At 37.6% G+C, this 27,751-nt stretch overlaps 1 protein-coding gene across 2 annotated transcripts in view; it reads right to left on the reverse strand.

Annotated features, from left to right (window-relative positions):
* Positions 1-5,138: 5,138 nt before the first annotated feature.
* Positions 5,139-27,751, reverse strand: part of LOC126283383 (protoheme IX farnesyltransferase, mitochondrial-like) — a 255,557-nt gene continuing 232,944 nt past the window's right edge. For both annotated transcript variants that reach the window (XM_049982268.1, XM_049982269.1), the window contains exons 6-8: positions 15,898-16,077; positions 7,103-7,237; positions 5,139-5,632 (exon numbers count right to left, since the gene is read on the reverse strand). In XM_049982268.1, the coding sequence (XP_049838225.1) occupies positions 5,439-5,632; positions 7,103-7,237; positions 15,898-16,077 (509 nt within the window). In that variant the 3' untranslated portion in view covers positions 5,139-5,438. The remainder of the gene's footprint in view (positions 5,633-7,102; positions 7,238-15,897; positions 16,078-27,751) is intronic.

A 27,751-nucleotide genomic window follows, 5' to 3' on the forward strand; every position in this document is an offset into this window, starting at 1 on the left:
TGCTGTTTTTGACAGAATTACAATGTCATCGGCGAACCTAAAAGTTTTTATTTCTTCTCCATGAATTTTAATACCTACTCCGAATTTTTCTTTTGTTTCCTTTACTGCTTGCTCAATATACAGATTGAATAACATCGGTGAGAGGCTACAACCCTGTCTCACTCCTTTCCCAACCACTGCTTCCCTTTCATGCCCCTCGACTCTTATGACTGCCATCTGGATTCTGTACAAATTGTAAATTGCCTTTCGCTCCCTGTATTTTACACCTGCCACCATTAGAATTTGAAAGAGAGTATTCCAATCAACATTGTCAAAAGCTTTGTCTAAGTCTACAAATGCTAGAAACGTAGGTTTGCCTTTCCTTAATCTTTCTTCTAAGATAAGTCGTAAGGTCAGTATTGCCTCACGTGTTCCAGTATTTCTACGGAATCCAAACTGATCTTCCCCGAGGTCAGCTTCTACTAGTTTTTCCATTCGTCTGTAAAGAATTCGTGTTAGTATTTTGCACTTCCTATCAATCTCATTTTTGAGACGTTTGTATTCCATTTTGCCCGCTTCAATTATTGCATTTTTATAGTTTCTCCTTTCATCAATTAAATTCAATATTTCTTCTGTTACCCAAGGATTTCTACTAGCCCTCGTCTTTTTACCTACTTGATTCTCTGCTGCCTTCACTACTTCATCCCTCAAAGCTACCCATTCTTCTTCTACTGTATTTCTTTCCCCCATTCCTGTCAATTGTTCCCTTATGCTCTTCCTGAAACTCTGTACAACCTCTGGTTCTTTCAGTTTATCCAGGTCCCATCTCCTTAAATTCCCACCTTTTTGCATAATGCTTCACATTAATTTACATATTTAATCAAACACGGGATTTATCTCATACCATACGCAAAATGCTTGTTTCTCTAATTTATTGTAAAATGTGTACTGTTCATAGATCTGTCAGAAAAGGTTTTGTTCAACTTTTAGTTGCACAAATTCTTTTGGGAGTTGTTGAGACAATACAGTCCATTAAAAATGATTTAAAATATATTTTTGACCATAAGCAGAAAATTTCTGATGTAAATACTATAGGGGTGTAAATAAACATGCAATTGTGGAATAGTTACTAATAAGATACTTAGTACACTGAAATTGTATTGAAGAATGTAGTTCCAGTAATTGTTAGGAATGTTCACTTCAGTATGAATCTTCTGTAATTAATAAAAACATTCAAAGTATTATTAATATTTCATATTTGAGTATTTTCACATTTATAAAATGTCAACTGGTTAAAGTTCGTTAATGTATTCATTCTATAAGTGCCAATGCAACTGATGGAATTAGACATTAATATTTAGATAACAGTTTTAATTGTAATTTTATTAAAAAAAAACCTTTATAACAATGCCAAGGATGGTTCGGGATTGTTTAGAAGATATATATAGGGTCAGCCATGTTGGCATGGGGAGTCAGTACTTTGTGAGTATTTGGACAGAAAGCATGTAGCTTGTTGAGTATGATTCATTTTATTATTGTAAGTATATTACTACTTATTTCAGTTTTGTCAAGATGCTTTGATTTTCTTTGAGGTCGTAATAAATACTCTGCTGAAACATTATACTGGATTAAATATTCATTTAACTTTATAGTTAAATTTTACAGTAGCTGTGTACGAAACCACGACTACGGCTGCGACAGATCCTCTGCAACAATGAGTACATGACCTTAAATCAAACTTATTCATTGAAATGTTTTATGGTAAAGTAAAATGCAAGGAGGAAGGAAGTGAAATATTCAGAACTGCGTAATAAGTATGGATCCTTGCGTACAAGATGCAATTCAGCATCACATTTACAGTTATCATCACCACAGAGATTGACTGAAATTAGATAAGCTTCAAATGACATTGCTTGCAGCAAATCATCATTGTGACTAGTTACAGAGAGCCTTCACTTTAAATTCATAAATATTTAAATATTTCAAGCAGTGAAATGTTGGGATGCACAGGGGTAGCCACATGGCACTGCATATTTTTGTGTGAAGCAAAAGACATTAATTTCAAGGAGATGGACACGCCCATGGATCGATGAAACTTGGGTGAATGCTGGTCATACTGTTATGAGAGGTTGGAGTGACAGCAAAGAGAAGGTATGGCACTTCCCCACTGGCAAAGGTTGTAGAATTATCCTTTTGCATGCTGGTACCTCCCATGGCTTTATTTCCAGCTGTAAACTGTCACCTCAAAGAAAATGTCCGAGTATCATGAAGAAAAGAATAATGAAACATTTTTAATTGTTTCAGCTGATGAGCAGCTGCATCAAAATGATTTACTTAAAACAACTAGTTTCATGACATTAAAGCCACATCTTCAGGTGACAAACGGTTGACCTTAAGAAGACACACAAATCGCAATTAGAACTATCTTAAACCAGAATGAACCAAATTGGTACTGTATTGATTAGTGTGGCGTCCTCTGTCATCGTCCAGCGCCATTACTTGCTCGGGTGTTTGAAAGTACAGTGCTACAAAACTTTCCTGCTGGATGCCAGAGATGCTATACACAAGCAACATTTGTTCTGTGTTTTATTCTTTGATTGTTGATTTTTATTTCCACATTCTACTCTGTGGTGAAAGCGTGAATAGAAGTGTGTTCGGTAGGGAATAATTTACTGTACTGCACTTTTCTCACGCCTTTGCACGAGTTATCGTTTGCAGTGTAATATTGTTTGTTCCGACCGCAGGGTTTCGTAAATAAATTATTCCATCAAGGTGAGACAAGCCTACTTCTCTTGCTTAGCCTACAAGCACACGCAGATGTTACACCGTAGATCACGGTAATTCAAACCGGTACCGACAATTAGAAAGTGAGGAATACAGATCTTTCAATACATACTGGTGCATAAAATCTTTCTAAGTGAATGCTGTAACGATATGTGTGGTCTGCAGATGAGTTATGCTGAAAGCCAGTCACCAAGGTTTATTCAAGAGATAATGTACCCGCAACAAACAAATAAGAAATTAATTTACTTGGTTAGATATTTGGTTTTACTGGGTGAAAATGCAATTTCAATTTCTTCAGGGTCTCTGAGCACCTTGCACAACAATGAAATGCTGTCAACATCATTTGCACCTTCCAGCCATTGTGCAACTCAGAGAAAAAGGAGGAATATATTTTCTACATCTTCATCAGAACCTGAGGAAGAACCATATGCTACCTTAAAAGCACCAGCCACAAGGAATAAATGTTAACATATTGTGAGCAAGTTGTAAATAAACTATGGCCTTTGACGCATAGGGGACAAACTATAGTGAAACATTACTTCCAGACTAAAAGTCTCATGACATTATTTAATGCTGGATAGGGTGTTTTATGAAATTGCAGTGGTTGTCAGTTGAGGCTTGTGGTTCCATTCTAAGAATATGTGAGAACTGCTTCCACACAGAACTCAGAGTGACAGGAGAGACCACACATCATTCAGAGGCTTCGGCTTACATGTGTCAAGGAGTCACCAGACATGGCTCACAGAACTCCCCTCCCAATCAAGCTAAGACGGGGTTTGTGGTATTTGGTTTGGCTCTGTAGGAGGTTGACAGCATTAGCCTCAAGTGTTGTCTGCCATGTAACGATTTATGGGAAGAAATCACCAGTCTTGGAACGTTTGGGCACAAGGGGTGGGAAGAGAAGCCTCATGGAGTTCCTGTTATGTTGATCAGGCTTTTGGAAATTCAGATGAATGTAAAAATGCTCAGATTTACCTGTCACCTATCTATGTCAGACAGAAATTTCTAGAGAAAACTGGCGAGGAAGATGTGCTCTGATTGGCCAATGTCTGGAGACATCCTGTGGTGGGAATTTATTAAACATGGCAGTTTTCAAGACACCAGCAGTCAGGAGAAGGGACACATGAAAACTGTCACTCTTGGTTTGGATGTGAAAGATCGCTGGTTTTAGACGTGGACAACTCTTGAGTTGTGAAGGATGAGATTCTGGTTCTTCATATGTGACCATGCATGGCTGACTTACCGCCACAGCATACTGGTGAGGGTATGCATCTGCACCAGTAATAGGTGGACACTGATGTTTGCAGAAGGACATACATTTGCCACAGTACTGTTAATTAAATTTCCAGTAACAGTATTGTTTTCATTTATTATTCAATCACTGGAGTAACTAAAACATCTGGTGGGTTGTATTGACATTAGTCACTGAATGTGCAGCTAGGATACGGCAATGTTCCCTCCCCCTCCCCAAATTGCTCCATACCTTTATTGCAATGATTTTTTTCTAATATTCATGACTTATGCTATGACATTGCTTTTACTGTAATGAAACACCGATTTAATTTTATTAGTATTTAATTTGAAGTAATATAATAAATATTATTATTATTCGTTGACTGAATAAAACTAGTCATTCAGTAGGATTTTATAGCAACTCCCTACCTTACGATTCCATGCAAGGGTCATTTTTGAGATAGCAATACTGCTGGGCAATTAAGATTTAACATTGGGTCTGGGCTGTTTGATGGAGTCTTGGCAATTCCATCATTCTGGTACTATTTCACATCATGAACTCAGTAAATTCAAATATGCTACAGTTTAATTAGAATAATATTACAAAATTAGAAACTATTAAAATAATGCATTTTGATATCAAAAGTGTACTACATATGAGCAACTCATGGCACTATTTTCCTACTTACTTGCACAAACTCATTCAGAACATGTACTATAGCTCTGCATACTTGGGGATACCAGTAACTCTTGAAATATTTCATCGTGTAGTCCAAAACACGTACATCAATGAAGGAGAGCTATCACTTGCAGCTAAATATCTCAGAATCATTAGCAAACTTATGTCAGCCGATATTTCCTTACAATAACTGGCATCTTATTTTCCTATCACTGGTATGATTTTATGCAGCTGGTTCCTAAAACCTCCTACACTCATTAACATGAAATTTTTAAACGAAGTTTCATTGTTGCCCTCCAATTTTCTAGGTAGCAGGCCAGATGTAAACAACTATCAATAAATAAAATGTCTGTCACATAACTAAAACTGACTATTGATACTTACAATGTCCTCTCACTGGTGCAACTGGTAAAAGCCACATATATGTATACACAATGAGAAATAAAGAGGGATAAGAGAAATATATATTTTGATATAATTTTTATTTTTGAAAAATATTTACTGAAATAAATAAAACACTGGCTAAAAAACGAACTGTACAAATGACTCGTGCTCCAGACAGGAGCAGTGTATGTGCTTGCACATTAAGTACAGATAAAATATAATTTCAGATATCTGATAATTTGTCACATTTTCAACAATGGAAGATGAAATAACCTTGGGTTAAAACAGTCTTCCATTCAATACCAATGAAGCATTAACAACAAGACTCGCTTCAACATGCGAGTATAAACTATACCTCTACAACTACAGCGCATCACTGTCACGTGTTAGTCCTCTCTTCATTTGTTACTTCCACCAGCGGTGTTTCCGCAAGTTCATCACTTTTACTTTCACTAGTCGCCCAAGTTTTCTTGTTGATTAGCATTAGCAACATAAGTGCAGGAAGATGAATGAGGGAAAATCGAAACAGCTTGCGTGATGTTTTGGTGTCTGATTCCTTGTAGAACTTCCAAGCTAAATAAGTAAGAAACAATTATTTATAATCAGACAAATCATATTTTTCCAAATACAGAAAATACACACTTACACAAACAATAGCTTGGATAACTGGTAACAGATCACCTAAATTATTGCTGCAGGAGGAGTGTCTGCTTATTAGCTGCCTGAACAGATAGACAAACTAGACAGTCAAATCTCAAAACATATAGTCCTTCAGAAAAATCTGGCTATGATCAGAAAACAAAATATACAAGATGAAGAGGATAAGAAAACTTACTTTGTTATTCTACTCTCATTCATCCTTGTAATTTCATTTCAAGATGCTTTTCTTTATTACATCAGTATTCTATGTGCCTGCTCTTTTTTACAAGAGATGTTGGGTCCTATTTTCCTACATGTATTTCTCCAATAATTTCTGTGTGCAGTCTATTTAGCCATTACCTCCCTTTCTGTGAAGCCATGTGCATCCCCAACGCAAAAGCACTGTATATTTTACACAATAAATCAGCATTAGGGGATGCACATTTCCTATGGTAGTTGATGCAGGAAGCAGTGGATGTAAGACAAAAGAAAACTCAATTACGTACATGAGTAATTTGATTAAGAAGAAGAGAAAATTATTATGTGAAACAGAGTCAATGTGCACTTAAACTGGAAAAAAGTGATATCAAAAAAGCTAATGAAGTTTGCAGTGCTTTTACAGGTGTCCATTATGTAACCACACATTAATCTGCCACATGTGCATGCTTTTCTTTGCTCGTTTCTTAAGGAAACAATTTTATTAAACTATGGCTGCTGTAGGAAATTTTTTTCCAATTTTTGTAAAAGCTTAACTAAACAACAATGCCTTGAAATGCTTAATTCAGCTTTACATAATAGTCATCTTTATAATTGGTGTGCAGTACATCACCTAGGCTCATCTCCTGTCAGCCGTTAATTTCACAAGGATTGTCCACAATTTGTAGTCGTTTTCAAAGAACATTGCTGCTGTAGGCAACACGTCTGAAGTGGATTGGTATGTAACTTATTGCAAGACAGGGACATGCTTAGATATACCAAAGACTGCATTACATTTTATTTTACATGAACATTTCTATATAAAGTATTAGGTTTTGCACAATATGACTGAAGCTCAAAAAGAGGCTGGTGCCAACAGTTGTAAGGAGATGGCCAAAATTTCGACTGAGGAAATGTAAAATCCATTTATGCCTTCATCTACAATTTAATGCAGAGCAATGGTAACCAAAACAATGATCGGAGATTACCTGGTACTTCCCTGGCTAATAATATTTTGGGGATGAAAATTCCATACACTGCCAGGATTTGAATTGGCTAATTTTGACTTGTGTACCACTGCATTACTGGATGCAATAATATAATGCTTGCACTCCCTCTACAGAGTCAGGATCTCTTGATGGAAAAAATTCTTCAGGAATATAAAAATGTAATGTCTTTTCTTTAACACGTTTAGATCAAAACACTTACCTAAGTACAGGAAATAACCATTCAGAGGTATCGATTCAAGAGCAAAGTACCAGTTGGTAATATCCATTATTGGTGCTAGGCAAGATAGGATCAATATGCCTCCTGTGTACCGCAGTGACGTCTTCCGGCACAGATCTGAAACAATTGATAGAGAAATATTTTTAAACAACATACACAGTGTTTCAGAAAGTATGCTAAAAATTTAATGCATTGATAATATAGTGTATCGTTTAATCATACAACGCCTGCTGAATACTAATATCTAACATTATATTATTCCTTTTGATGAACACTAGGAGGTCAATCACTAGCAAGTATACAAGAAAAGAAAAACGAATACCGTATTCACCTGATTATAAAATGACCCCGAATATAAGACGACTCCTCCACCCCACCTTTTCTTAAGAGGCTCATTGAGGAAAATTAATTTTTTAATGTGTTCTGACTAATCAAAATCTCCAACTATTTCTGCATAAACAATTAACAAGCACCTATTCCAAACTTATGCCATTTATTGACTATCTACCTTTCGATAATACAAGGAGAAATAAAATAAATAAAAAGAAACAGTTTACATTAATTTTTATCTTCACTGCCATTTTTTGTTCACTTCCTCTGTTGTCTGTGGAATCACTATTTTTCACAACCATCGCCATCACCATCACCGTAACAGGACAGCTGTGAATCTTCACTGTCACAAATATTTGACTGTTTCTTCTGAATATGTTGTGATTCTAGTGGGACTAAAGAAAACAGCTGTCCCCCCCCACCCCCCAAAAAAACACTGTGAATTTCACTTTTAAACTGACTTGAGAATTTCTTTCTCCCGGGCAAAAATATACTTTTTCCGTGTTAAGTGACCATACACTATTTCTTGGCACTGTAAAACTCATCAAGACTTTGAATGTTTATTGTTTTATATACCGACGTAGTATTTCCCGCCACTCAAGAAAACAAAATTCAGGGGGGAAAAACAGACGTTTTGAAACACCTTTGATGTGCAACAATATGTACGCTGCATATTTTCGTATTACGAAGGTATAAATTCAAATTCCACCAAATACCAAATTTTACTTTCCGAAGCATTGAAATCGAGATTGCGATGTGAGTTTGTAAGCCAGTCATAGTTCATGTCACTTGATCTCGCCCGCTGATGACAGCATAGGACACGTGAAGTAGTCAGCTGATAGCAAGATCATTCTTAAATAGCATGAACACACAAATAAGAAAAGTTAATGGTTTAAATGAATATACATAGCATTCACATATAATATTGGTCTCCAAGATTAATAAGCTCGAAGAGAAGCTAACCTCCCACATATAATGTTGACCTTTTCTGCGCGTGATACACTTCAAGATAAATCACACAAATGTGCCAGTTACCTTCTGAGCTCTAAATTCTTCTACATGGCCATCCTCAAAGAGTTGATTTTTAAATGAGAGTCAAACGCTTTGATATTTAATGTATGTAACGCTTTTCAATCCACCGTTCGCAATATTTTCCCTCTACCTGTTAGAAATAGGTTCATTTCAGCAGATGCAAGAGAGCGCCAGATAACAGTCGTCACTGCGCGATGATGCAGGAAGCCCATATGTTTATACGTGTAAAACATTAAAAGATCTTACATTATGTCATAAAAGAAACAAGACATCAAAGGATACTTCAAAAGCATCGGAATTTCCTGAACCATAATGAGATTTTCACTCTGCAGCGGAGTGTGTGCTGATATGAAACTTCCTGGCAGATTAAAACTGTGTGCCCGACCGAGACTCGAACTCGGGACCTTTGCCCTTCGCGGGTAAGTGCTCTACCACTGAACTACCGAAGCACGACTCACGCCCGGTACTCACAGCTTTACTTCTGCCAGTACCTCGTCTCCTACCTTCCAAACATTACAGAAGCTCTCCTGGTTCGCAGGAGAGCTTCTGTAATGTTTGGAAGGTAGGAGACGAGGTACTGGCAGAAGTAAAGCTGTGAGTACCGGGCGTGAGTCGTGCTTCGGTAGTTCAGTGGTGGAGCACTTACCCGCGAAGGGCAAAGGTCCCGAGTTCGAGTCTCGGTTGGGCACAAAGTTTTAATCTGCCAGGAAGTTTCATTCCTGAACCATACTAAAATGCATAATTTGGCTTAAAGTGCACATTCATATGTCCAGGTTCGGATGTAAATTTTCTTGGAGTACCAGTATTGTATGATCTCATATTTGGTTCTTTATTATGAACATAACGTCATATGTGCACTTGAAATCAGCGAACAGTTGAAACCAGCCAACAGTGTGAAATCAATCAGTTCATTTGAAATAAACTGATTGCCTCAGCAGAAAAGATTAATAAAAACCGAATCTCTTTAGCAAACCGACAAAGATAACTCCATTGTTCTGCAAAGCGATTAATGCTTGACTGTCAGAAAGGTGGAAATAAAATCTGAAACTAATGACATATTTTAGCCTTCCGTAATTATGCGAACGTATTTTAATTCATTTGATATTGCCCAGACACAAAAATCCGTTTCATCATTTAACGTGAGAGCAATGAACGAACACGAAACAACAAAATCACTAAACGTAGACACTGGTCATGTGAAGACGTCCCACCTCCTCACCACGACTCATACTGCTCTGTGCATCAGGTCTGGATTTATATGTCCTAACCGGGGCAATATTAGGTAGTGGCGCGCCAAGCCACACTTCTGTAACAAGAAGCGGGAGAAGGTACTACTCATATGCAACTCAACTACTCATGCACAAGAGCCCACCAGCAACTGCTCAGAGGAATCTAATTTAAATAGTTGTCATGTCACGCTCATCGGAGGCAAATTGTTGTTATGAAGCACTGCATAGTCTTCCAAAAGCCTTTGACACATTTTTACTGTTGGCAAACGCTTGTATGAGCACTGTGTTTTGTTGTTGTATACAGCCCATTTCCTTTGCAACTTTAAGTTCTTAAGTTTTTTTTAATTTTTTTTTTTTATTCTGCAGTAGCAGGGTACAGTAATATCCTTTATTAGAGTATTCGTTCTTACTACTCACAATGACAAAAATTTAACTGAAAACTAAAACAATGAAAAATTCTCGGGACTGTAAACAATTCCTGGGTTCTTCCCGGATGAAAAAATTCCCGGATCTCCCGGGTCGTATACATCCTGCTCTTGTTCCAAACTTAAAATCTACATGCCACTATCTCGCTTGCTATGTAAAACTGCAGCTAATACACTCCCAATTGTTCCTGTCATACCTCATGGTGAGTGGCAAGAATACTGCTGAATGAAACATGTAAATACACCAATGGCCCCAATCTAGATTTTTAGTGTCTCCCACGGAAATGTATGCTATTGTTGAGTATTTGTCCAATTTTAAAGTCAGTTTGATTACAAATGCAAATGGATTCAGGCAAACTGCAGTTTAAATGTGGTAGATGTTGATAAAAAAGCCAAAGTATGCTGTTTACTTTCCCATGGTTGGAAACATGACATAATTTCTGCTCGCCTACAGCCAAGCTTGTTTCTCTGTATCACACCCTATGGTCTGTAGGGCTATTCTGAGCAAAAGTGAAATTTGGATGGCAATATCTTCCAGGGTGCACATCATCATATGTAACAACAGCAACTAATAAATAAAAGATCAAAATCACGATTCAATCCAGTTCTGAAACCTGTGATGTAGTAACGTCTGTTGACATTATCTCCAAAACAGGTCTTTCCGCTGTAATTTATTCTTGCGGTTACAACTGCAGTCAGTTTAATGTGATGACGGAATTTCTCATTTGCAACCCAAGGGACTAATCATTACAGGTTCTCATAGACAAATAAAATACAGATTTGGGTTCAGCATCAAGTAATGGTTTTTGAAGGAGAAGATTTTTGCATCTGAATGTTACCTTTACTTGAAAAACTGCATAAATACGTGTCTATCGTATCCATACGTATGAAAACTTTTATTACCAATGTATTCAAATACAACAAAAGTTTGTAAGATGATAGAGTTTAACATTACTTCCTCCGCTGTTCCACAAAACTGTCAATTTTTAAGCAGAACATTAGATTGTTAGAGAAATAATAATAATAATAATAATAATAATAATAATAATAATAATAATAATAATGTCGTGCGACGAGGGCCTCCCGTCAGGTAGACCGCTCGCCTGGTGCAAGTCTTTCGATTTGACACCCTTCGGCAACTTGCGCACCGATGGGAATGAAATGATAATGATTAGCACAACACAACACTCAGTCCCTGAGCGGAGAAAATCTCCGACCCAGCCGGGAATCGAACCCGGGCCCTTAGGATTGACAGTCTGTCGCGCTGACCATTCAACTACCAGGGGCAGACAGATTGTTAGAGTTGTAATACATAAGTTTCTTGTGTATCCCTCGTGCTAGCACTGATGCATCAGGAAATTTCAAGGCTATTTGAACACAAGCATTGTTCGTTATGCCCTACGCATTGGGATTGTTCATAATAAATTTGTATGAAACCTCAGTATCCAAAGTTTTATCTGTAAATGTAAGATGATCCCTACATTAATCTATTAAACAATGTAAAAATATTGACCTCAGCAGTAACTGCATAATCTGTGAATGTAAAACAACTCCGTGTTTTTCTAATGATGAATCTGGGAAAATCCTCATCTTATGATGGGGTAAATATGATGATAATGTTTTAAACTTTACTTTTACTAAATCTGAAAACTGTTACAAGAGCTTAGCTCATAAATGTTCTGTATCATGGAATATTTAGAATTAGATTACATTGTAACTTGCTGCACATTAAAACATATGGTATCATATGAAGTATTAAGAACTTTATACTATGTGATTTGATTTTGATCAATAACATGTAGAAGAGAATCTATCACAGATGTAAAAAAACTTATTAGCTGTAATGTACCACTGCTGCATGTACATCAAAAATACAGTTGCAAAAGAAAACAAAGTTTGACCCTTCTCATTAAGCAAAGCTGAGATAAAAAGTTCATTATCTCAAAATCTAGGTGGCAAGACCAAGAAAGAAGACATACAACACTGTTGCTATAAAAGACATCTGAAGAATTTTCCTCATGCATGCAATAATATCACAGCACAATGGCTTCGTAAGAAAATGCAAGAAACTGTACACACCTTTAATGAAATATGCAGATTCCAAAAACTGACTCAGGAATCAATTGTAATGAATTTTGTAATGTATATCTAGCTTTCTGAGGTAAGTCGGGCCACTGTATCATTACTAGACCAATCATCATGAACAGCAACACCGAGTGGTAGGTATAAACTGAGGAAGACCTAGAACATGATAGCTTAGCTTCTGTACTCTTGTTCTTCAGGGTATACATACGCACACGCTTCGGTTGCTTCAGTCTAGTACCATGTACCTGTACAAATTCATGAGTATGTATTTGATCTTTAGGAGAACATGACTATTCAATGGTTTAAAATGTTTGTATAACAAGCAAGAAACGAGTGTTAGGGTTTAAAAGTTGGTGACAATGCCTTAACATACAGAGCATGCGTGAGGGAGGAAACTGACTATGTTGTTTTTAAAGAAATTACTCTGGAAATCACTTTAATCAATTTAGGAAAGCCACAGAAAATCTAAATAACAATGGTTGGAAGGAGATCTGAACTCTGCACCTTCCAAATGCGATTCCTCTATCTCAAACTTTGAGCCAAAAAAACTGTGATGTTGCATACCAAGAAGAAAAAAAAAATTGCCTATGTCTCCTATGTCTAATGACCACATTTTTCATATAGCTGTTGTACCATTGGGCTGTGCTGATAATCCGGCCATTTGAGATTTCTGTGAATATCTGTTCTACATCTATAATGCTGTAAGAAAGTAGGAGAAAGCCCAAACTTTAGTATTTTGCAATGCTTTCTGGGAATACTCTAAATGAGGGAGAAAAATGGAGGACCCTTGCTGCTCCAGAACAGTGATATACAAAACTGCAGATAGTTAATACTTCACAAAACTGCTGTTGTAAGAAAGGTCAGAAGAAATATGAAACAATATAATAAATTTCAAACTGAAAAACAGTCTGGGTTGCATAGTTATCTAACCCCAATAACACATTTCACTCTTTTGGGGCATCACCAGAATGTCTAAAAAAACAAGGAAACAACCCATTCAAATCAAATGAGAGGGAGGGGGCATGGTCTTATCTCGTACGACTACGCGAATAAATAAACTAAAACATATACTAAAACTATGTAAAAGTAACTGGATATAAACCCCATCTGTCATAGAGCCACACAGAACGAGAGGTGGACCTCATTTAAAAAAAAAAAGGAACTATGACAATAAGGCACTATGTGTATGAAGGAGACGGGAAAGCATCGAAAAACTGTATATTACTTTAAGCACACCAGGAGATACTGCCATAGCAGCACAGCATACGACCACACTTCCATAAGTATAAATGCAGTATCTGCTGTTCATGGCACAATACGTCTGCTTAGCGTTCATACAAATGTGACTATGATTGACTAGAAAGCACTTATGATTCCATTATGGATGTGTTTTACATCAAGTTACTTTTGCATAAGTTTTAATATATGTTTTAGTTTATTTATTCATATAGCTGTACAAGATAGGACCATGCCATCCTTCTACTTGTCTTTAATGGATTTTTTCTTTTTGTGTAGACAATCTGATGATGCTCCAAAAGGGTGAAACACATTATTGAGGTTAAATAACTTCAACCCAGACTGTTTTTCAATATGAAATAATTCAGAATGGTTCTGTACCGGCTGGTAAGAATGGAATAAAGTAAACTTTTGATTAAAATAAATTTGGAACACCTCGAAGCAGAGACATAAGGAAAAGTGCACCAAAAATGTTAACTTTTGCAGAAAAATGCAATTCAGTGACACTTTTATGCACATACACTATTTAGGAAAAAATAGACCAACAGTTGACAAACTGGAGTTTTCTTTAGAAGAAGTGGATATGATGAACAGTCGAGACCACAATAATATTATTGCTATCTTGACTGTTCATTTTAACCTAAATATAGCATCAGGTTGCTGCTCTACATAGTCTATGTTGACAAAATTTATGAAAGACAGAAGATTATCAGTGAAAAATGTAGTACATGACAGAGTTCCAGTAAAAAAAGATTAAAAGGAGAAGGGGAATAAAGCTGGCAGGTGACATTTTAGAACTGTGGTGTCAATTTTTTAAAATCAATATTTTACTTATACTTTCGCAATGTTTGGTTAAACACACCATGTGTAAGTAAAGGTAATAATGGGCCAATTCACGTCTGGTCTAAGTGCCTGAAAACAACAGTGTCCATGGGTATGGAACTTGAAAGTGTATGAATGCTTGTGTTTTTCTGACTCTGACAAAGGACACTGTCCAATAGCTTAGTCAACTCTTAAAAGTGCCTGTCTGCTGTGCACCACTTTTTGTTATTCCGTCCCAAATTTTCCATTGTTTAACTGATGATATAGCAGCTAATACCATGCCAGTATCCATGGGAAAAGGAATACAATGCTGGTGAGGCTTCATACTAATTTTATTCGACAATTCTTGATGAGATCTGTAGCTGCTGACAAAAAAAACACAAGAATTTAAAGGGAGGATGAAGTGAAATAGTATTTCTGTAACAGACAAATGTAGAAAAGGTTAACTGTTTGATCTACTGGTTTACAGTAAATCTGAGTTGCCTCCTCTTCTTGTAGATGAACTGGCACAGAAATATTAGAATACAGTTTTGAAACTGTAATATAATTCTAATGTTTATCGCAAATAACTTACAACTACGTTGTAAGCACAAGAGAACAATTTACAACAGCAGACGTAGCATGAGCAACGAGGGCACTACAAATCAAGCTTTATCAGAGTGGCATTCACATATTCAATAGTGCAAGTGATCCAGAATCTAGCACAGTTGTTAGCAACTGTTAATTGTAAAGTGGTCACATATAAAATTTTCTTGCATTAATTTATTGCTTCTCAACATTTAATGCATGTGACTAAACACTCATCATGTGGCTGTTATTCAGCTTTGAAACACATTATTATGACATACTGGGGCTCCCACTCACTTTGGCAGACACTGACAACCATCAATGCCACTATGCCAATGCTGGTGGACAGTTACCATCTGCTTATCTCTGAACCCACAACTACAGGTCTCTGTTGCTCTGTCGCCAGAGGGAAGCAATCCCCCCCCACCACACACACACACACACACACACACACACACACACACACACACACACACACACACACAGCACCCTCAGCCCCTTTTGTCTTAGCTCACAGTACTGTGCACATCACTTCTCTATGTAAGAAACTATTTACTGTTATACTCGATTATACTTATGGTTTGTTCTTTGGAATGTGTACTGCACTTGTGACACTGCACAGAACTTGGACTGTAAAATATAATGACTGACTAACATGTTGTACTATTTTTATGTTGCAAGTCACAACACTTACCTATTCATGCATTGTGACTACTGCTGCCACTACCCATCCACTTCTGCTATCGCCCACCCCTCCTACCAACAACAAAAACTGATGTCAACTAGATATTTTTCTTTTCTCTGCAGTGCAATGCAACTGTCAAATGCATGAACTAGTAGTATGCAGCACATCTTTCCTCCTGGCAACCACTATTTTATTTTAAACAAGCTACACAACACTTTGCAGTATACTAAAATGCTTACTGATGTACTGTGGTGGGACCTGCAGAGAGAGAGAACGAGAGAGAGAGAGAGAGAGAGAGAGAGAGAGAGAGAGAGAGGAGGGGGGGGGGGGGTTTAGAGGGAAAGGCAATGTAACCCTTATACTTACCAGGATCAGTTACTGACATCATTCGATAACCAGCACGAGAGTAGTCTGGCCGCAGGTTCCATGAGAGTGCGTTGAAATGTGGGAATTGCCATGCATACAGTATTCCTGCCATTATCCAAGCACCTGCTCCTAGGCTGTCCATGCAGCTAGCCCATCCCATGAGTGGCGGTATAGCGCCAACTGCGAAAGAGAGTTACAACTATTTTAATGCCCTGAAATTTGTGAAGAACAGAGTTGGAAGCCTGTATTCCAATAAACTTCCCCTCCTGATGCCAGTCAACATATATACTGAACTTAGCACATCAGAGAAACATGATTATGAATGAATAATTATCTGTAAATAACATTATGTGATAACCTCTAAGCATAGTGATTATTTCATGTATTTTGTGCCAGAAATAATTTTCTTGCTATCAAGAGTGACAACATACATCATATAGTTGTAAGTATTAGTTTAAAAAATTAATGTGCTTAAAACTAAGAATGTACTCATACACAGAAAAACTTATAGACTTTTTAAATTTTTTTTTATAGCTTTTGCTAAGTTTGGAGGCAAAGTCAAAGATTATCAGTAGCTCGAAATAAATGTAACTGTACAATGAAAGCTTACATCCTTATTCGATATTTAACAAGTACGTCACTGAGTTCTGGAAATAATCGCCAATGGTCTAATGTAATGTTTATTTATTATTAGTTTTACCAGTGTCATCACAAACTAATTTGACTTAGGTGGGCCTTTCAAGTTTCTTTTAGACTCTGGCGAGAATTTATCGTGAATCATCTGACCAACAGTGATCACTTTCACTGCCTGAGTCTACGTCACGTTGTCGTTGTGGCCTGAAGACTGGTTTGATACAGCTGTCCATGCTACTCTATTCTATGTAAGCATCTTCATCTCCGAGTAACTACTGCTACCTACATCCTTCTGGATCAGCTTGCTGTCTTCATCTATTGGTCTCACTCTACGATTCTTTACGACGGGTTGCTTGTGCCCGCCAAAGAGAAGCGAATTCCCAGTGTGAGTGAAGTGAATGGGAAGTGTGTATGAGAGACATTCATACAGTAAGGAGTCCAAAGAAACCTGTGCGTCGTGCATCCCGTGAACTCGAAATGGCTCCAGTGACAGTGTAGAAAGTCCTGTGACAGAAGCTGTCTATGAAAACATTCAAATTGGAGCTAGTGCAGAAGATCAACGATGACGACAGAGACAAGCATTTTGAGTTTTGTTCACATTTGCAACAACTGAGTAAGAATGGTTATGGTATAGTTGATCACTTAATTTTTAGCGACGAAGCCACTTTTCACACAAACGGGAAAGTGAACAGGCATAATCATCGAAACTGGGGTACGAAGCATCCACACGAATGCAATGAATTTGAGTGTGATTCCCCAAAGGTAAATGTTTTTTGCGCTTTATAATATCGAAAACTGTACGGGCCATTCTTCTTCACCGAGAGCACTGTAACTGGGTATTCCTAACGACATGTTGCAGCAACCGCTGATGCCTCAAATGCAATCGGACTCTCCGTTCATCTTTCAGCAGGATGGGGCTCCACCGCAGTTTCATCGTGAAGTTCGTGGGTACCTGAACACGGAGCTGCTACATCGATGGATCAGCCGTGCTACAGAAGGGGACAGCTGTTCCCTGAAATGGTCTTCACAATCACAAGATCTCATACCGTGTGACTTTTTTATGTGGAGACACATTAAAGATCTGGTGTGTGTACCATCTCTACCACATGGTGTAGCAGAGCTCTGGGAGAGAATATGGGAAGCGACTGCCAAAGTCGACAGTGCCATGCTGGGACGGGTATGGCAAGAATTCGATTACTGTATTGATGTCTGGGTCACTCACTCAGGGTTTGCATATCTAATGTTTGTAAAAAAACTCTTTCAGTGTGTCTCTTCAAAATGCAATATGTATGACATCTGTACAACGTTTAGTTCTTGTGCAATAAATAATTGAAAGTGTTCCCAGACAGAATATATTGGAAATATACTGATTTCTCCACTTGGAGCTCCATTTTCTGGTGTCCACAGTTCCACTCAATAACACCCTGTATTATCTTTTGTGGATGTGCACAGGTCTTTGTATGGGGAGGTGCTGCTTTGTTTGGGCTAAATGAGCCTTTCTTTTCCTCATTTTAGCAGGAAGACATGATTTGTGATCACCAGTCACAGTACAGGATAGGAAAAGTCGGTGTTGTTCAGGAGGCAATTGATGACAAGCACACAGAAAGGCAAATATGGCCACCTGCTGACTTTTGTGATTTTGGCTTAGATCATGTGGTACCCATACACCCGATTTCTGAAACTTTCTCAATGCATGCAAACGTCATATGATGGTAGAATTATCACAGTTCATCACTTTTGCCAGTTCTTGAGTACTATGATGTCGATCCTGGTGGATTAATGGGTTTAAATGATCTTCATCAAACCCTGTAGGTCTTCCTGAACGTGGAGAGTCACTAATGTCAAAACAATCTACCTTAATACAAGTAAACCATTTCCTTGCCATGCTCTGTACAATGGCATGGTGAAAAGGTTTCTGGCTGCTCTGCTGCTGTCACCCCTACACTGAAATCAAATAGAAGAATGTGTTGGAAATGTTTTGATTTCTCCACTTTGAGCTCCATTTTCTGGCATCCACAGCTCCACTTACTAACAAATAAAAACTAACAATCAAGCAATATGCCTACAGAAATCGGTATAAAAATGCTATGAACTTATGCACCAACCTAATAACAGCTGTCTGGTTTCTGTACAAGTTGTAAATAGCTTTTCACTCCTTGTATTTTACCCTTGCTACCTTCAGAATGAATATTTCAGTCAACATTATCAGAAGCTTCTTTCAAGTCTACAAGCACTATAAATATAGGTTTGCCTTTCCTTAACCTATCTACCAAGAAAAGTTGTAGGGTCAGTACTGCTCACATGTTCCTACATTTCTCTGGAATCCAAAGTGATCTTCCCTCTAAGTTAACTTCAACCAGTTTTTCTATTGGTCTGTAAAGAATTCGTGTTAGTATTTTGTAACCATGACTTATTAAACTGAGTGTTATGTAATATTCACACATGGTAGCACCTGCTTTCTTTGGGATTGGAACTATTACATTCTTCTTGAAGTCCAAGGTTTTTTTCCTGCCTCATACATCTCACTCACCAGACAGAATAGTTTTGTCATGGCTAGAGCTCCCAAGGCTATCAGCAGGTCGGACTGAATGTCTTCTACTCCTGGGCGTTGCTTCGGCTTACGTCTTTCAGAGCTCTGTCAAATTCTTCTTGCACTAACATATCACCCATCTCTACTTCATCGCCGTCCTCTTCTCTTTCTATAAATTGCCTTCAAATTCATCTCCTTTGTACAGATTCTTTATACAGTCCTTTCACCTTTCCCTTCTATGTATAGTACTGGTTTCCCATCTGATCTATTGACATTCATTCAGCTGTTTCTCTTTTCTCCAGGCATCTCAATCCTTACATTTGGCCTCTAGCTATTGCTACTTAACCCCTTTGCACTTCCTGTCAATCTCATTTTTTAGACGTTTGTATTTTCTTTCGCCCGCTTCATTTCTATATTTTCTCCTTTCATCAGTTAAATCCAATATATCCTGTGATACCCCAATGATCTCTACTAGCTCTTGTCTTCCTATATATTTGATCCTCTGCAACCTACTCTATTCCACCTCTCAAAGCTACCCCATTCATTATCTACAATATTCCTTTTCCTCTATTCTAATCAATTATTGTTTAATGTTTCCTCTAAAACTCCCAATAATCTCTGGTTAGTTCCAGATCCCATTTATTCAGTTTTAATCTAAAGTTCATAAACAATAAGTTGAAGTCTTTGTTCACACTTATCCCTGGAAACCCATTTAGTGATGACTAAATTATCCACTGTGCAAATTTCTACAAGGTGTCTGCCTCTTTCATTCCTTCCACCTACTATTTTTCCTCCTCTTCCTTTTCCTACTACTGCATACACTTTATGAACCACTAAATCCAGTAACAATATCTTCAAAAGCTATCTATTTTCAAATACACTAAAGTATAATACCACTTTTATGTCCCCAGAATTAACGTTTTTTCTTGTTACAATGTTATTTTTATCAGGCCATCAAATTTCTTGTGTTCATAATGTTAATTTACACCTGCACTTTTATTCATGTATACGTAAATATCCTGTGATTTACATTTAATAAAATGAAATTCATGAAAAAAAGTACTTGTATCCCTATTCTCTGCATCTGCATTGGTATTAATAATGACAAGTTGGAATAATTTGTGGTGCTAGTGCTTTGTCTCTAGCCGCTGGCAACCTAACAATATTGTGATATCTCCGCCAGTGGCTACTTTCACAACTTCCACAACCTGCAGCCCAGGACAAGGATAAAGTTGGACCCCATTCAGCAGCTGGGAGACATGCAGATATGGGGCCTTTCTGGAGTCATGCAGGTAGCAGGTTGGTGAATGTCCTTACCTTGCTTAAGAAAGGACACCATGCGAAGAGTCTGGCAGACAATGATAAGGGTGCAGGTAACTGTGGACCCCTGATGGCACCAAGACAGAGCATAGAGAGAAAAGTAACAGGAATACACACTTGGAGGCATGTGGAATTTTTGCCTAAAAGCAGCCATTTTCACCTACTTTAAAATGCAGATTCTTAGACGAAGCACAAACATGAGAGTATCCAGGCCTCATTCAGAGATAGCTATTATGAAGTCGGAGTGTTGTGTGGCTGCTTTCACAACAACTTAAAAATGCAGAAAAACTTCGCAACAATGTGCGACCAGTGCCAGGAGTGGGCTTGACAGTGAAAATGCATGAAGGACACCAGTTTCTAAGTCACACACCAATCCATGCAAGACAGAAAAGGCTCACCCTGCACTGGGAGGTGTGCACATGGAACAGCGGTCAGTCATCAGATGGCACTGCAAATTTTGTTTTCCAATGTCAACACCGAGAGCAGGAAAAATTCATGTAGTCGGTGAGCTTAACAGAGTAACTAGAAGGGAAGAGGGGTCAGTGAGACGGCATGGAAGCAAGAGGGCATGAATGCTCTTCCATCCATCACCTACTTACAAGGTGAGAGCCTGGGAATTGTCTCACTGATTTGGCACGAATTGTGTGAGTCGGTTGGCTGGCTGATTTGGGGGGGAAGGGACCAAACAGGAGGTCATCGGTCCCATCAGATTATGGAAGAATGGGAAAGGAAGACTGCTCTGCCCTTTCAAAGAAACTGTCCCAGCAATTACCTGATGAAATTTAGGAAAATCACAGAAAACCTAAATTCGGATGGCCAGATGAGGGTTTCAAATGGCCGTCTTCCCGAATGCGAGTCCAGTGCATTAACCACTAAGACACCTTGCTCAGTAACAGTGCGAGTAGAAGTAAGTATATGACCCTTTGAAGTTCCTAAAATATAGCATCTGAATGTGCTGCAGGAAAAGAGAAAATGCTCTCAAAAAACGTTTTTTGATTACACTGTGAGCTATGTTTGAATAACAACTGTGCAGTTAGTGGTGTGGCATAATCGGTATATGTATGGAATGATAATTTGGCAGCTCGAGTTTGATTACTGCTGTTACCCAATTTTTTATTTCTTATTAAAAAAAATTCAGAAGTGCTCTTCATTATGCTTATTCAATTTATAAAGAAAGAGACAATCTTCCCCATCTGTGGATCCTTTAGAAATAGCTTTAGGTTAAGCAACTGGAGAGCAGGTTATTGAAATTATGACTGGTAATTTCATTATTAAAGTTATTTATTACACACTGAACCTGATGAAAAAATCTTTATGAAGAGGTGTGGGGCTTTTCTCATTCTCTCTTTCCCTCCGTGCCCACAAACAATTTTCCTGTATGCAGTACTATTTATTTGTAACAGGTTCCTTCTTCAAGCACAGAGGTGAATGATGTAAATTACGATCCAGACAAATATTGTTTTTGTACTTTATTGCTGATGGCTGACAACAAGAAAGTGATCAATTTTGCTGATGCTATGGAAGCTCTCATCACTAAAAACAAGATTCACATTTAGGGGGGGGGCAGGGCGGGGGGGGGGGGGGGGGGGGGGGAGTGAGGGGAGGGGGTTATCTTTAGATTTGGAGGAAAGAAACAGAACAAAGTGACACTAAAAATGGCAAGATATCAGTCATCAATTGAAATATGTCAGAAAGCTTTCAGGATGCATGAGGCTGTTATGAACAAGAAATGATGACTCGCATTCCCATATTTAGCAACAGCAGTCACATTCCCATATTTGTCAGAACAAAATCAGTTTATTAGTAGTGATACCTAGGTAAAAACCTCGAAACATAAGCATTCAACACAACAGCATAAAATCACCAAATTCGTCAGCTAAAACAATGTTGCAAATTTGGAATACACAGTGGAAGCTTCAGAGAAGTTTTATATACAGACAAGACATATAACTTCAGCCTTGATTATGTTTTTAACACCGATTATACTGGATGCCAGTATGAATCAACATAAGACATGAACCAGTTATAAGAGTGCGAGGACCATTTTTGTGAAAAAACTCAATCTTTTCAAAACCACTCACTCTTGTACAGTGCAGTATAGTTTAACTGCTTTAGGGAATCTACTGCACCTCATATTTTTATGTACGGAAGAGCCTGGCAGGGAGTTTGATCCTTGCGTTGCTGGCACCGTGAAGAAAATATAAGATGAATGCAAGAATGTTGCTGTTATTTCCTTCACATCAGGAAAACTAATGAAAGTGACAGTTTTCTTCCACGCTTAGTGTTTAGTGACAAGGCAACAATCCATTTAAATGGAAAGGTGAACGACCATAATGTCAGAATATGGGGTCTGGAACAACCATATGAAGCTGTACAACATGAGAGACTCTCCAAACTTTAGAGCATTTGGTGCAGTTTCATGGGAAAAGGTGTATAGTTAATTTTTCTAGGCCAAGAACACTGTTACAGGGAACACATATCTTGATATGCTCGAGAACTTTATTTTCCCACAGTTGGAGACTGATTCGAACAACTTCATTTACCAACAGGATGGGCCACTGCCACACTGGCATATGGTAGTGTGAGGATTTTTAAATCAAAGGGTTACTGAATGATGGCTTGGTCGCAATAGACCAAATGATTCAGCCTTACATTACTGGCCTCCAAGGTCACTGGACCTGACTGTAAGTGATTATTTCTTGTGGGGGTTTAGGGCTAAAGACTGTTTATGTGCAGCTGTTACCTACAACAACATCGCATAACAGCAGTTTGAAACTCAAGATATGCTCACTGCAGTGTGGAAACAATTTGAATACCATATTGACATATTCCATGCATCTCAAGCAGGCACACTGTGAACCTATGAAAAGGTATAAAAAAAACTTTTTGAGTTTCCTGTTCATCAAAATACAAAATTCATTGTATATGTTTATTAGCTCCAGAAATAAAGATGTGTCAAAATGGACGATTTTTTCCTAATACCTCCTGTATTATTAAAAAATTAAAAAGTGCCCCTGATTTGTTACAACAATAGCGAGAACCATCAAGAGAAGATGCAATTAAAATACATTTGATCGTGCATAATTAATTCAGTGCTCGTGTTTTCACTCAAACGATTCAATAGGCTTGGTAAGCATCGAAATTGACAGTGGAAAGACCTTCACTTAAAAATGTGAATGAAGTATACTTTCCACTGAAGTATATTTTGGATAAATGTTCTTGGTCAAAAAATCCATTTACAAAATTTGCTTGGTGTGAACAATATTTATATTTTAAACAATTCTTTGAAGATTATCACCAAAAAAATTATTTTAATTTCCTGTAAAAAGAGGAAGATATCTCGTTGCTAGAATCTTTGAAAATATTACTTTCATTCGCAATTTTATCCATTATGAAAATTAACTGTTTAATTATATTCTTTATTCTAAGTAAAGTACTTGTAACTAATTGTAAATTGTAAATATAAATTTTATGTACATAAAATGAACTCTTAAACCATACTTACATTTTATAATTAATAGTTTAACATCGTGATTAAGAAAAAAAAACAATTGGGTGGCAGTGGTAATCAAACTCATGCTGCCAAATTATCACTCCACCGGTTACCAACTGTGCTATGCCACTAACAGTGCAACTGTTCATCAAACATTATTCACAACATAATTAAGAAACTTTTAGTAGCATTTTATCTTCTCCCAGGGCCCATTCAGATAAAATATTTTTTGATTTTCAAATTGTATACTTGCTTCTACTAACACAGTTCGAGCCAAAATTGGAGAGAACTATCCGCACCCTAACCTAATGTTCATCATTACTTTGTAACTTAGTCTTTCCTTGTTCCATGTTAAATGGATGGATGTTACATCCAGTGCTTGGGAATGAAGCGCTCAACATCACAATTTCCTTGCCTAACATCTAGCTTCCGACAGCAATAATATTGCTTCAGCCACAAAACGCACTGTGGCCTGTCAACTTGGAGAGCGGTCCAAGCCCTTGCTGCACAGCCATAGAATACAGGAGGACATCCGACTTGTTTCGTATATCTCTGAGGCGATGCATCGTACCTACCGTATTTACTCGAATCTAAGCTGCACTTTTTTTCCGGTCGTTGTAATCCAAAAAACCGCCTGCGGCTTAGAATCGAGTGCAAAGTAAGCCGAAGTTCTGAAAAATGTTTGTAGGTGCCGCCACAACTAACTTCTGCCAACGAATATATGTAGCACTACACAGGCATGCTTTGCAGGCACAAAGATAAATACTGGCGCCAAAACCTCTGCGTCAGTAAATAAATAAATAAAAAGGTGGAAGACGAGCTTTTTTTCTCCGCCCTGAGTTTCGACCACTGCATTTTCATACATTATGCAAAGAAGTAAATACAAATTCCCTATCGTTCATCTTCAAATGTAGCACCATTTCAATGTACTACGAAAATCCGACTAGCAGGACTGTTTAGAATGTTTGTCAATATGGCCAACTCTACGTTCTGAATTTTTTCCTACCTGTGAGAAGAGATGGTAGCTAATAGGAACTTTTATGAATTGTGAATCACATGCAGTATTCTCTTCACCATAAGAATAATACGAATATAATCATTTTGCCATGTATTCATTTGTGTTTGATGCATCTCATTTAAATCCTGTCTGCCTAATAAACTACGAAACTAGAGTGAGACAATAGCAAACGCAGAAGAATAAACATATCATGTCATGTTTATATTCGTATTATTCTTATGCCTAATAGTGATACCGTCAGAAATGAAGCACGGCAATTGACTAGATTTTTAAATCTAAGATGACTAATTTCTGTGCAGAATGTAATGTACAAAAGAGGCGTCTGCAAAGATTTACAAACGGAGAAAAATTTTTGCTAAACTCTCGTTTAGAACATAATCTATCATAAGCGGTCTATTATTTGGTTCTTGTTGATCATTAACAAAGAAAGCAGCAGTGTAAGTAACAACAAATAGCAGTCACTTGCCATTGTTTCGCTAAGGAGACAATTCCTCTTCTTCTTCTTTTTTTTTTTAAGCGGCGGTAGCGTGCGCAAAAGCAAGCCATGCCACAAGCGGCGACAAGTCGTAAACACACATTATCAGAATGCGATGAATAATGCATGACACAATACAATAATGCATTTTCAGCTTAGAGTTACGTAAACACCTATAACAAAGAGAGCGGCACTTATCAGATCAAAGAAAAATAAGCAACTGATTCAAACCAGACGAATCACGTGAAAAAGGAAGGTTACTCCTTTAAATACGGACGGAGCGCCTGACGCATAACAATGGCTACCTGGTAAAGCTTAACTGCTAAACTTACGACTCGAACCAAACTGCTATAGCTGTATCATCATTCATTCGACCTAAATTGTGTCTCATATTACACTGGACCAACTTTGTTTCAATTTGGAGGTGCGGCCTAAAACTTTTCTCTCCCCTTGAATTTCATGTCTCAAATTTCAGGTGCGGCTTAGATTCGGGAAATTATTTTTTTCCTTGATTTCGAGTCTCATTTTTCAGGTGCATCTTAGATTCGAGGAAATACGGTAACCAGTACATGCTGCCATCATCTCGACACAACAAAATGTGTACGAAACATTGTGAGATGCTTCAACCCCCTTTCCTTCCCCTTATTAACAATGTCTTATCCACTACCCTTCAAATAAGCCCTGAGATTTGTAATTTATTTTATGTGTGCAAAAGGTATTGTAACAAATGCAAACATTTCATGTTTTAATACTCTAATTAATGCATTACATTTGTACATCAATCCCTAATTCTTGTAATCATTTGCTGTTTAAGTTCACTAAATTATTTATGTCAATTATTTGCTACCAATGCGGGTCATTTCACGCAAGAGATCAAAGAATTCTCAATTCACTACAACATGTATTAACCATTTAAACCAATAAAACCCCCAGCATTGTGGTTGATGGGAATAATCATTTCGATAAAGGTTAGATGATGTTGAATGTCTTTGGACTAACAGTCTCTTGTTTACAGTTGTTACCGACCTTAGCTATCAATACTGTATGCTAGTACACTGACATTATTGTAGCAATATTACTTCTGTGCTAATTTTGGCTTATGATTATGATCATATACAAGCTGACATCCACTTCACAGTATTTGCAATTAATAATATAGTTCCACAATCAAACAATGGAAACTGCAGGTTGGAATGGCAACAATGTTAGGAAGAGCATAGACTGCTGCTTACCATAAAGACGACACATTGAGTTGCTGACAAGCACAATGGAAAGACGGTTACACATTCAGCTTTTGACGAAAGCTCCTTCAGAAAAGAAAACACACACACACACACACACACACACACACACACACACACACACACACACCTGTATTCACGCTGGATACCATCATGAAAAACAAAGACTATTTTGTAAAGTGCAAACAAAAGTGGACCAAATCAAAAAAGAAAACTGAAAATATGTGTAGGTGAAAGAAATTATGAAGAACTGCTTTCTGGCAGCATGCGGTCCAACACACCAGCGAACAGCATGATGTTACATGAGACGGAACTGAAAGTAGCCAATATTCTAGAAACTGAAGATTTCCCGACATCTAATATGGGGATTGACAAATTTAAGAATATGCAGTGAAGGAAACCAGTGTGAACACAAAAACTGTTAGTGAGTGGCAGACTGTTAAGTTAAAAGTATTACATAGCACTATGAACTGTAGGATGTCTTCAATATCAACAAAGCATGTCTCTACTCCAACTTTCTTCCAAACAAAACAGTTACCTTCAAAGGCCAAAACTGCCACGGAAGGAAACATATTAAAGTTCATCTCCTAGCAATGTTAAAATGATGGCTCTGAAAATCTGAAGTGCTATGTGACTGACAAATTAAGTAAAACATGCAAAACCCATTGTCTTAAAAATCTCAAAACTTTGCACACGAACTACAGAGTCAATTATAAAGCATGAATGACCTCAGACCTCTTTGAAAATCAGTTGTGTAGTCTGGACTAAAAGACTGTAACACAGAAGAAAACAGCTTCTATTTATCGACTGTTGGTCCGCACACCCAAAAAGTGTAAATATACAAAAGGTGCAGTTAGAGTTTTTGCAACTGAACTGCTCCAACAAGTTGCAGCCCTTGAATTTGGGCATTATCCATGGTTTTAAAACACGCTATAGAAGATCTATTATGCAGAATGCGCCAACTTCAATGGAAGCAGTAGATAATCCTACCTCCCTTGAAGTGTCAATGCTAGATACTCTGCATTACACACCAGCAGAATGGAAGGATGTTAAGGAGTCCATCTCCAACTACTTAAAGCAAGCTCTGTTATTTTTTTATTTTTTTTAACAGGCAAACCAAATTTGTGTAGAGATGATGACTGTG

Source organism: Schistocerca gregaria, chromosome 1 (assembly GCF_023897955.1).
Source record: "Schistocerca gregaria isolate iqSchGreg1 chromosome 1, iqSchGreg1.2, whole genome shotgun sequence".
NCBI lineage: Eukaryota > Metazoa > Arthropoda > Insecta > Orthoptera > Acrididae > Schistocerca > Schistocerca gregaria.